Raw genomic sequence first — 12,175 nt, 5'->3', positions numbered from 1 at the left:
ACTGCATATAAAGCATATATATTAAATGATCATGGTACAATAAAGACATCGCCATGTGGCAGTAAAGTCATTTATCTCGGGTTTGTGTAGAAGCTCTGGGAGTGTGGTGTAGGTGATAGTGGAGAGATAAAGGAAGGTGGATGCTGCCTGCCAGAGCTGACGTAGTGTAATGTTGGTGCTTGTGCTTGTCCTGCAGACGGTGCTGCCTGTCGACGAGAGCCTGACGGAGTCGATGGGAGTCCGAATCAAGTACGCCTCGTTGTGCAAAGATACCCTGCTGCGCTCAGGTGGGACAGCTTTGCTCTGTGACTCGGTGTGTGCAAAGTAGCGTGGTGTTAGTAAGGTTTTGGTGAAGTTTTGTTTTTCTTTCTTCTTAAATCAGTTAAAATAACTTGGCTACATTGTCCTGTACTTTGCTGATATATTTCTAATCAGTTTAATTAAACATTTGGATCAAAATTGTTTAATCTGGTAACTGAGTAAGCATTTAAAGACATGAATGTTAAACAGATCTTCCTGCATTAAATGCCTTCATTAGAACCCTTTCACATAAGCTTAGAGATCAGTCCGTGGATCCCTGGCAACCTCTGGTGGGAAGGAAAAATGTTTAATTCCTGGCTGGTTGTTGAGTGGTTGCTAGAAGCTGCTGCCAGTCACATGGTGGTGCACAATAAAACCTCCGTTAACAAGATGTAAGCTTGTTTAGAAACACTCGTTGTTTACTGTTTGAGTGAAAGTGAAACTCGGATAAACTGTCACACAAACCAGAAATGGCAAAAATTTGCCTTCAGTGTAAAAGTTGTGCCAACACACCACAACTTGTAGGTATTTTCTAATTGTTTTTTATTTTTATTTCATTTTGACTTTTGATTTTCAGTTGAGTTTAGTTTCAGTTAAGTTTCCAGAGTGGGTTTTCTTATTTCAGTTTAGTTTCTGTTGTTTGAAAATGTTTAGATATAATGTAGTTTATATTAGTTTCACTGGTAGTTTTAGTCTATTTAATTAAGGTTGAACAGGTTGATCAGGTCAAAGACAAAAAGACTAAATAAAAGTTTTTACCCACCGGCTGTCAAACATACCCTACCTCCACCCTGTTTGAAGGATAACTGCACTGCCAACACTCATTACACTTTATTTATAAACCGTATTTTTATTCATACTATAAAGCAAACCAACATTCCTACCTTTGTAAACTGTATTTCTTATAACCGTATTTATTATAGTAGCAACAGCCCCCGCACACACTGAGTGTGTACCTCACAATGCACCTGCTCCTCAGATTGCATGTATGTGTATGTATATATGTAGGCGTGTATGTGGAAATATGTGTGTGTGTGTATGTGTATGTATGCATGCATATATGTGTATATATATATACATACATATACAGTGGGGCAAAAAAGTATTTAGTCAGCCACCGATTGTGCAAGTTCCCCCACCTAAAATGATGACAGAGGTCAGTAATTTGCACCAGAGGTACACTTCAACTGTGAGAGACAGAATGTGAAAAAACAATCCATGAATCCACATGGTAGGATTTGTAAAGAATTTATTCGTAAATCAGGGTGGAAAATAAGTATTTGGTCAATAACAAAAATACAACTCAATACTTTGTAACATAACCTTTGTTGGCAATAACAGAGGTCAAACGTTTACTATAGGTCTTTACCAGGTTTGCACACACAGTAGCTGGTATTTTGGCCCATTCCTCCATGCAGATCTTCTCGAGAGCAGTGATGTTTTGGGGCTGTCGCCGAGCAACACGGACTTTCAACTCCCGCCACAGATTTTCTATGGGGTTGAGGTCTGGAGACTGGCTAGGCCACTCCAGGACTTTCAAATGCTTCTTACGGAGCCACTCCTTTGTTGCCCGGGCGGTGTGTTTTGGATCATTGTCATGTTGGAAGACCCAGCCTCGTTTCATCTTCAAAGTTCTCACTGATGGAAGGAGGTTTTGGCTCAAAATCTCACGATACATGGCCCCATTCATTCTGTCCTTAACACGGATCAGTCGTTCTGTCCCCTTGGCAGAAAAACAGCCCCATAGCATGTTTCCACCCCCATGCTTCACAGTAGGTATGGTGTTCTTGGGATGCAACTCAGTATTCTTCTTCCTCCAAACACGACGAGTTGAGTTTATACCAAAAAGTTCTACTTTGGTTTCATCTGACCACATGACATTCTCCCAATCCTCTGCTGTATCATCCATGTGCTCTCTGGCAAACTTCAGACGGGCCTGGACATGCACTGGCTTCAGCAGCGGAACACGTCTGGCACTGCGGGATTTGATTCCCTGCCGTTGTAGTGTGTTACTGATGGTGACCTTTGTTACTTTGGTCCCAGCTCTCTGCAGGTCATTCACCAGGTCCCCCCGTGTGGTTCTGGGATCTTTGCTCACCGTTCTCATGATCATTTTGACCCCACGGGATGAGATCTTGCGTGGAGCCCCAGATCGAGGGAGATTATCAGTGGTCTTGTATGTCTTCCATTTTCTGATGATTGCTCCCACAGTTGATTTTTTCACACCAAGCTGCTTGCCTATTGTAGATTCACTCTTCCCAGTCTGGTGCAGGTCTACAATACTTTTCCTGGTGTCCTTCGAAAGCTCTTTGGTCTTGGCCATGGCGGAGTTTGGAGTCTGACTGTTTGAGGCTGTGGACAGGTGTCTTTTATACAGATGATGAGTTCAAACAGGTGCCATTCATACAGGTAACGAGTGGGGGACAGAAAAACTTCTTACAGAAGGCGTTACAGGTCTGTGAGAGCCAGAGATTTTCCTTGTTTGAGGTGACCAAATACTTATTTTCCACCCTGATTTACGAATAAATTCTTTACAAATCCTACCATGTGAATTCATGGATTTTTTTTTCACATTCTGTCTCTCACAGTTGAAGTGTACCTCTGGTGCAAATTACTGACCTCTGTCATCATTTTAAGCAGGGGAACTTGCACAATCGGTGGCTGACTAAATACTTTTTTGCCCCACTGTATGTATGTATCCGTGTGTATGCAGGTGTATGTATAACTTGTACATGTCTTTCTTGTGTAAATGCAAATTTGTCTGTGTTATTGTGTAAATACTTAGGCTATTGTGCTTTTCACACTCATGGAGACATGCCAAACTGCCTTTCATTGTTCTTGTAAGAGTGACAATAAAGAGCAATTCTATTCTATTCATATTGTATGCAGGGCATACGTTAGAGGCAAGACCTAGGAATATCAGCATAGTTATTACAATTAAAAAACAATTAAACAACTGACAAAGATAAAATCTAAGGATATGTGCTCTATAATTAAGTTTCTTAAAATTCCTTCAATTTTATATTTTTATATATATATATATATATATATATATATATATATATATATATATATATATATATATATATATATATACACACATATATATATATATATATATATATATATATATATATATATATATATATATATATATATATATATATATATATATATATATATTTTTTTTTTTTTTTTTTTTTTTTTTATTTTAGTTTACGGAAATGTTTTTTCATTTCTAGTTATAATTATAATCTTGAATCTGATTTTTTAGTTTGGGTTGTACTTTTCACAGTTTCACTTTCCCTATGAGAGTAGTTAACAAATTTTAGAAGACAAGTCAGCGTCTTCCAAGCAAAGTTTTGGTCCCAAAAGTGCCCAGCAGCCTCTAGAAACCACCTGGTACCTGGGTGGGGAATACAAATTTTCCCCTATTGACCAGAGGTTGTAAAATGGTTGGATACTGGTCTGTAGCCCTGTGTCACTGAGACCTTAGGGTATTAGGTTATGTGCATGGAAAACCAAAGGAGAAAGTGTGAAACAAACTGACTAACTCGTTGAAATTAATATTTAATAGTTTTAGTTTAATTTAATTTTAAAGATGCCAGGCAAAATGTATTCTGCACACACTGAATATTTTCTGAGTTAAAGTCCCTTGAGGACATAGTAGTGGCACTTTTTAACTCGCCTTACATTTTCCTGATACCAAATCAAATGTACACTAAGACTGTGATACTTCAAGTTTCATTGAGCGATCTTGTAAGCGTATAAATCATGGGATAAAACCTAGTTTCAATAGCCCCATTTCAGTGTGTAGGATGTAGAGGAACAGAAACGAGCATTGGTACCCTGAATGTTTGATCTGCTTTCTGATAATTCACAGGAAAAAAACTTCAAAAAGGCAAAACTTTGAAGACCCATATCACCATGTGGCATACATGACTGCTCAAAACAAGTTACAACATATGAACGTGAACATTTTTACCTACATCTTTATACCAAGCTAATCTCCGAGCAGTAATTCCGTCTCTGGAAAGAAGTGACTCATTTGGACACTTTTACAGAGCTTCATTAACCCTTATAGTCATATATTCTGAGAGGAGTATGTCTTCTGAATTTCAACCCTGCACCTGTTGGTTTTTTATTTTTTCTCTCCTCGTCCTTCATTTCTCTAACTCACATTTTCCATCAACATGCAGTTGAGTTGTATTGATTGTCCCCGGTGAGTGGGAGGTGTCTGTTTACCTCAGGGATTGAGTGGCAGTCCAAAAATAACGGAAAGCAATAACGTTGTTTACTGAGAAAAACTTTGGTCAGATCTGTCTTCATCTAATCCAAGCTAACTGAATTTTGTGTTGCTTCAGTGTTTGGCGGCACGATGTCGAGGATGTACCGCTTCCCCACCACTGATGGGAACCACCTACGAGTGCTGGAGCAGATGGCCGAAAGCGTCTTGTCTCTAAACATTCCCAGACAGTTTGTCAAACTGCTGCTGGAGGAGGATGCAGCCAGGTACAGCCATGCATGCATTTCTAAAGTTTACCAATAAAGAACATGTTACTTGTTCTTACTTATTCTTCATTTCTTATACTGAATAAACTGAACCTCTGTCTGTAAAACTTTTTTCGCTCCTTGCTTTGTGCTTTTAAAGAATGCATAGTTTCTCAAAATGGGTTCAAAACAGGTTAACACTGTGTAAAATACAACATCAGATGTTTCAACTGCAATATTTATGCAGGTGGAGAATTTTAGCAGCAGCCTGCTTAAATTCTATGAGACGTGGACATCATCACAACTGCTATTTCCTTCAACCATCACCAGAAATCAGATTTTCCCACCATTGCACTGTGAAGTCATTTTGATCACAAAATATAACAATGAAGTTGTTAAATATATTTTCCCTCAACTTTGGACATTACTTACCTCATCAACACTCGACATCTTTAAAGCCTGAGCTTTGACTCATTTCTTTTGTTTTCTTACTTGTTCGTCTTCAGTTTTTCTGTATTTTCCTGCTCTGTTTTCTTCCTCTTAGCTGTACGCCACTTTGGTCAGCTCTTGTTTTTAAAATGTGCTTACAAAGAAACTGAATTGACACGACTAATAAAAAAAAAAAAAAAAAGAGGCAAAACTAAGTTCCTGTAATAACCAACAGGAGACCAATGATGTGTAAACTGACTTCGATATGGCTTACTGGTCAGTAGTTGGACAGTGTTTGCAGACAAGTGGGTGTCTTGTCTGCAAACACTGCTGCTGAGTACAGAAATCGGGTTGTCATCAGTGCAGTCACAAAGAGGTTTTTGTCGCACACAGCTAGCAACCACTTGCCAACTGGTTGGGAATACAGTCTTTCATAGGCTTGTAACTGGTTTCGAGGCCTTTGTGATGGAGGCCAAATGAATATAACAAAACAAAAATTAGCAGAGACCTAAAATGCATGCTTTTGCACCATTATGGTTTATCCAGTGTTCCACTTCATAGATGCTCCCAACTCGGCGGTCTCGTGATTCATCTTCATAACCGTAGACAAGCTTGTGAGCTCAATAATTGTTTCAAACCTTTGAGGGGTTAAATATTTAATACATAAAGAACAAGAATCTTAATTTTAAATTTTTTTATAGCTTAAACTTCATAATACCCAGTTTGACCTCTTCAGATGTTTTGTTTTCTCTACAGCAGCTTAAAACCCAAAGAAATGTACTTTATTGCTTCATTAAACTTTGTGTCCTTAGTTTCTATGGACAAAATTTCTAGTCATAGCCAGATAGTTGGACGATCTCAATTTTGGTGGCCTCAGAATATCATCTCTGCTTTTTCTAGATGATTCTGTTCTGTTGGCTTCATTGGGTAGAGGTCTTCAGCTTGCACCGGGATGGTTTGCATCTAAGTTGCAGAAATGATAATGAGCACCTTCAAGTCAGAGGCCATGGTCTTCAGCAAAGAAAGGGCAGAGTGCTCACTCCAGGTCAAGGATGACTTGTTGCCTCAAGGGGAGGAGTTTAGTTACCTTAAGGTCTTGGTTGAATGACGGATTGGGGCTCTGCTTTGGTGAAGAGAGAGCTAAGCATAAAAGCAAAGTGTTTGGTTTATCGGTCAATCTACCTCCCCACCCTCAACTATGATCGCAAGCTTTGGATAGTGACAGAAAGAATGAGATTGCAGATAGAAGTGACAAAATAACCGTTCTCTGAAGGGTGGACAGCCTCTGCCTTTGTAATAGGATGGAAGAGTTCAGTCATTGGGGAGACATTTGGATTAGAGCCACTGCTCCTTCACATCAAAAGGAGGCAGCTGAGGTGATTCTGGCATGTGATTTGGATGCCTTATGGATACCTCCTGGGTGAGGTGTTTCTGGCATGTCCTGTGGGGAGGAGGCCCCAGGGCAGAGCAGGGCTCGGTGGAGAGATTGCATCTCTCAGTTGGCTTGGAAATAATTCAGTTTTCCCCCAGATGAGCTGGAAGAGGCGGCCAGGAAAAGGCAGGTCTGAGTTTCTCTGCTTAGTCTGACCAAACCCATGACCTTGAACCTGGATGTATAGGAGAGGGAGGATAAATGAAAGGATGTTACATTAAACCAAAACAAGCAACAAATTATCCCGTCCGAGAAGCTGAAATCAGAGAAATTCCTTAAATTATGGAAATTATTTCTGATTATGGATAATTGCCACAGCTCTTATTGAAAGTCATTTGAAATGCATATTGAAGCGAGCGCAGTACTTGATGATTCATTTTTTCCTCTTTCTAACTATTCCGTCTGCAGGGTTTGTGAGTTGGAGGAGTTGGGAGAGTTGTCCCCCTGCTGGGAGAACCTGCGGCGGCAGATCGTCTCTCAGTACCAGAACATAATACTCGCTTACCAAGAGACACTGTCTGACCTCAGTGAATACAGAGGTCAGTGTACGTGCAGGCCCGAGTACACCTAAAAGAAAAAGTTAAAAAGATAACGACTAAGCTTCTTCGTCTCTTTGTCAGGCCCATCATTCAAAGCCAGTAACCTGAAAGCAGACAAGAAGCTGGAGTTCATGCCCACTAACCTTCACGTTCAGAGGATGAGGGTGCAGGATGAGCTGGGTTTTGGTTAGACACGAATACAAATTATTAAAAAACAAATCTTGCTGTGATTGCACGCACTTCTTGTTGTGCCTTTAAAACGTCCTTGTTTGTCTTTCCAGAACAGACATATGATGTGGTAACAGTCGGCGCCCCGGCCGCTCACTGCCAGGGTTTTAAGAACGGCGGTCTGAGGAAGATCATCCAGAAGTTCGAGGAAGCAAAGAAACAGTAAGTTGAGCACAAAGTGGGGCGTCACATAGGAAAATGAAAGAGGTGGGGGGAAGCAAGTTGCGATGACCTCTGCTCCTGTTTTGGGTTTTTATATTTTGCTTTATTCATCTTGTGATTTGTATTTAAACAGTTGTTTTTTTTTTGTCATCTTTGTTTCTTCAATTTCTGCATTAATCCTGCAGTTCCCTTTTTATGGCTTCCTCTTAATTTTGTTTTTGTTACTTTTCCGATCAGCATATATGAGGAGGAATGGTGAGTCGTTGCACTGCTTTGCTTGTTTTCATTTGACACTTCTAAAAAAATACAAAATAAAAAATCACACTTTCATAGATCCTTAAGATTTGTACAACAATGTATTTTCAGTTTTAAGCTGGAAGAATGGGGTTTTGCATAGCTTATTATGTTAATGCAAAGAAATAACGGCACGTGGCGCATCAGTCTTAACAGTGTTGTGTTAACTAATATAGAACTAAAATGTGTGTCGTCTTAAAGCGAGCACAAGGTTTGTCACAAAGTTGTTTGAATACTGCTCACTTTATGAATTCAGTCATCATTTTAAAGTCCATTAAAACATGTTTCTGTGCTTAAAAAGTCAAACCCTGACAATATTAAAGAGACATTTTTAAAATTCTTCTACATGAGATGGTCTGAATTTGTGAAGCGAGTGGTATCGTTCCCCGTCCCTGGCGTTTATTGAAGTCTGCTCCATGTTGTCTCTCCGGTCCATTAAGAGCAGGCATGTGCATGCAGACACTGTATGTTTGTACATCTGTGAAACACTAAAGTTAAGAGTAGTGGGTAATGTCTCTCACTACGTTTTTGAAACAGACCCTCTGAAGCTTGATTTAGACTTCTGCAGGAAGTTTACGTTCTAACTTAAGACGTAACCGAAACCCTTCTTAAACCTAAACAGGTTGCTGCTATAGTATTCTGTTTCCAGTTACAGCGTATATTTCCTGCTGAAGCATATTTCAGACATAAGACAGAAACATTACAAAAATATACACCTACAGGCCACTTTATTAGGTGCACCTTGTCAGTACCGGGTTGGACCTTCAGAGCTGCCTTAATTCTTTATCGCACAGTTCAGCAAGGTGCTGGAAACATTCTTCAAAGTTTTCGGTCCATATTGGCTTGATGGCATCACACAGTTGCTGCAAATTTGTCAGCTGCACATCCATGATGTGGATCTCCTGTTCTACCAAATCCCAATGGTGCTCTGTTGCACTGAGATCTGGTGACTGTGGAGCCCATTTCAGTACAGTGAACTCATCCTCATGTTCAAGAAACCAGTTTGAGATGATTTCATCCAACCTGAGGCAGGATGGATCAATGCTGTCATATTGTTTATGACAAATTCTCACCCTACCAACCAAATGTCACAGCACAAATTCAGGCTCATCAGATCAGGTGACATTTTTCCAGTTCTCTGTTGTCCAGATTTGGTGAGCCCGTGTGAATTGTAGCCTCAGTTTTCTTGTTCTTAGTTGACAGGAGCGGGACCTGGTGTGCTCTTCTGCTGTATTCAGAGCTGCTCTTCTGCATACCTTGGTTGTAATGAGTGGTGGCTTATTATTGCCTTCTTATCAGCTGGCTGGCTGGCTATTCTCCTCTGAAGGCATTTTTACCCAGTGAACTGCCACTCACAAGTTATAGCCTTAGTTTCCTGATCTTAGCTGACAAAAGTTGGATCTTTATGGTTTTCTGTGGTTGTGGTTGTCTGACAAAGTCCTAGTAGATCAGCAGTTTGTGAAATACTCAGACCAAACAACCATTTAAAGTCAATTAAGTCACCTTTCTTCTCCATTCTGATGCTCAGTTTGAACTACAGCAGGTTGTTTTGACCATAAATGCATTAAATTGCTGCCATGACCAGTTGAACAGATGTACCTAATAAAGTAATAAAGCACCTAATAAAGTGGCTGGTGAGTGTAGAGTATCCTCAGTCCCAGCTCGGATACAGACGTGTCTGTGTGTCTTTGTTCCCTACAGTAGCGCCCTCTCCAGCTCTCAGTCCATCATCTACATACCCCAGGACATTGTCCGAGCCAAAGAGATCATCGCCCACATCAACACGCTGAAGACTCAGGTCAGCTACTACGCAGAGAGGCTGTCTCGAGCTGCCAAAGACCGATCGGCCAGCGGACTGGAGTGGACGCTCGCCAGTCTGGCTGATAAGGTACAAAAAGTTTTTGGAAGTGATGTGACGTTACGTGGGGACGCTTCTTATTTCATCATATATCATTCATACCTTCTTCCTTTCAGACCCGTCAGCTGGTGACAGTGTGCGACTGCAAGCTGCTAGCTTCAGCTATTCAGGCCCTGAACGCAGCGCGGCCCGAGTACATCGCCTCCAAAGCGTCTCCTTCAGCTGAGTCCGAACAAGTAGTGCTCCGCAACGACCAGGACACACTGACAGCAAAGTACAGCGGTCGCAACAGCCGGTCTTCACTGCATGTGGACTGGCACGAAGAGGAATGGGTGAGTTCATCAGCAGTTTTTGGCTGTTTTTTGATTCCAGATTTATTTATTTATTTATTTTCGCATGAGAACAAATGAGCTTCTTGGCACGCGTTGTGCATACAGCTTAAGATCTTAACTACACTCTGTACCAAGCTGGATGACAACCAGTCTTCAGAAGAGGACACGCAGTTTGTAATTTAACAGATTTCCAACTGAAAGTAGAAAAAACAGGTGAAACTCAAAAAGGAGAAGCTCTGGGTTCATTTTTCAATCTTTTTTTATTTTTAGCCATCTGTTAGCTAATATAAGTAAAACGCAGTATCTGAAAAAACACGTGAGTGGTGGTTAAAGCTTCAGGATGCTTATAAGTGAACTTTTGAGCTCATGTTATTGAAAATATATGCACAACTACGCATCAGAATATTTAAATGATTATCCTTTAATTAACAGTGCCAGTTTCCATCTTATTATTTAAGTTCTTGTCACTTTGTTATTTAGATTTTGCACTTATCACATTTTTTGAGTATAGTAGCAGAAAAAAAACAAAGTTTTTGTTTTTTTATATCACTACTGTAGATAAATATCATATAACAAGAACAGGAACTTCAAATGACAAAGGAAAGACATTATGCAGTCATCACACAGTCTTCATAGAAATGGTGGCTTCTCTGACACTGCTTAGTGGTAAATGATGCGCAAAATATCTTTATTTAAATTTAATGAACTTGAAGTGACATTACTGTCATGAGTGCATTTTGCCTCTGTGTACTGAGACGAGGGTCATGTAATGAAATCCATGAATCTTCGCTGATTGAATTCCTCCTCTCCTTCCTCTGACTTGAGTATAATTCCCTGCTGTAATTTATTTCTTCAATAAAAACAGTACTGTGTCCTGAACTTCCCCTCATTTAGTTATATTTTGTTTCCAGGAGGACAGACTATCTTTTGTTTGTAAAGTACTCTTGAGCAATACTTTTCCAGGCTTTCTTAAGGTGTTTCAAAGTGTTTCTTTGGACGCTGGCTACTTTTTTTTTTTTTTTTTTTAACTCTTTTTCAGTCTAGTCCTTGTACCTGAACATTTCCACAGAAATGTGCTTTGGAAATCTGTTTTTTCTTATTTCCGTTGTGTTTTGTGTGCCTTTGCAACATTTTTCTTATTGCTGGTGTTTTCTTAAGTTGCAGTCCGTTTGGCCTCTCAGGGCCACCGTAGAAATATCACCTGGAAATCATCTGATTGACAACAGCTTCATTTTTCAGCATGACAATGATCCCAAATACACAAGGAATGCAGTAAAAGAATACCAGTGGAGTAATATCAGTCATGGATTGGCCTCCCCAGAGCCCAGACCTCAACATTATTGAAGCAGTGTGGGATCATGTGGACAGAGAACAGAACAAAAGGCAGAAACATCCAAAGAAGAGCTTTGAATGTCCTGCAAGAAGCCTGGAGAACTATTCCTGAAGACTACTTAAAGACATGACAAGAAAGCTGCCTAAGAGAGTTCAGACTGTGCTGAAGAATAAAGCTGATCACACCAAATATTGACTTTCAGGCTCAGAGTTGTAACGCTGTTTCTAATTGAAACTACATACAAGCAAACATTTATAGCATATATACAAAGAAATTAGGAGTGGTGTGAGACGTGCACGTTTTTTACTCCTTTTTTGCACATAAATATTTTCAAAGTGTCACCTTTCCTTTTTTAGCACATTACTTAAAGACGCTCTTTTGATTGGTTTGTTACTCTCTAAAATTGAAGCTGAAACAGCTGAATGTTGTAAACATGTCCTCTCAGGAGAAGGTGTGGTCAAATGTGGATAAGTCTCTGGAGTGCATCATCCAGCGCGTCGACAAGCTGCTTCAGAAAGAGAGGAGACCCAGCGTGGGCAGTCAGGACAGTACCCAGAGTGACCAGCAGGGTGGCAGCAGTAAGAAAGGTAAGAGACTCTTACAGTTTTTTAGCTGTAGTTTACTTCTGTGCCCTCTCATCAGCACTCTTTAATTTATGCTTGCAGTGTTATACTGTTTCCGGGGGGTGAGATGCATGTGTTGCTAACATGTTAATCTGGCTCAGAGGTGGTAAACTGTTGGAGGAAAACAGTGTCAATATGATTCAAGAGCTGGTAA

At 40.1% G+C, this 12,175-nt stretch overlaps 1 protein-coding gene across 10 annotated transcripts in view; it reads left to right on the top strand.

Moving 5' to 3' along the window:
• Nucleotides 1-12,175, top strand: part of inpp4ab (inositol polyphosphate-4-phosphatase type I Ab) — a 107,129-nt gene that overhangs the window by 68,819 nt on the left and 26,135 nt on the right. For 6 of the 10 annotated variants that reach the window (XM_085399656.1, XM_085399649.1, XM_085399650.1 and 3 more), the window contains 9 exons: nt 197-287; nt 4,665-4,812; nt 7,061-7,191; nt 7,273-7,377; nt 7,473-7,581; nt 7,819-7,836; nt 9,577-9,763; nt 9,850-10,065; nt 11,844-11,985. In XM_085399656.1, the coding sequence (XP_085255782.1) occupies nt 197-287; nt 4,665-4,812; nt 7,061-7,191; nt 7,273-7,377; nt 7,473-7,581; nt 7,819-7,836; nt 9,577-9,763; nt 9,850-10,065; nt 11,844-11,985 (1,147 nt within the window). The remainder of the gene's footprint in view (nt 1-196; nt 288-4,664; nt 4,813-7,060; nt 7,192-7,272; nt 7,378-7,472; nt 7,582-7,818; nt 7,837-9,576; nt 9,764-9,849; nt 10,066-11,843; nt 11,986-12,175) is intronic. The other 4 variants (XM_085399657.1, XM_085399653.1, XM_085399655.1 and 1 more) reach the window with 3 other exon arrangements.

Source organism: Rhamphochromis longiceps, linkage group LG23, assembly GCF_057381845.1.
Source record: "Rhamphochromis longiceps isolate RC_006_pf linkage group LG23, R_longiceps_female_GT1.1, whole genome shotgun sequence".
Classification (NCBI taxonomy): domain Eukaryota; kingdom Metazoa; phylum Chordata; class Actinopteri; order Cichliformes; family Cichlidae; genus Rhamphochromis; species Rhamphochromis longiceps.
The sequence above is the reverse complement of the archived record's forward strand: the minus strand, read 5'-3'. Positions and strand labels throughout refer to the sequence as shown.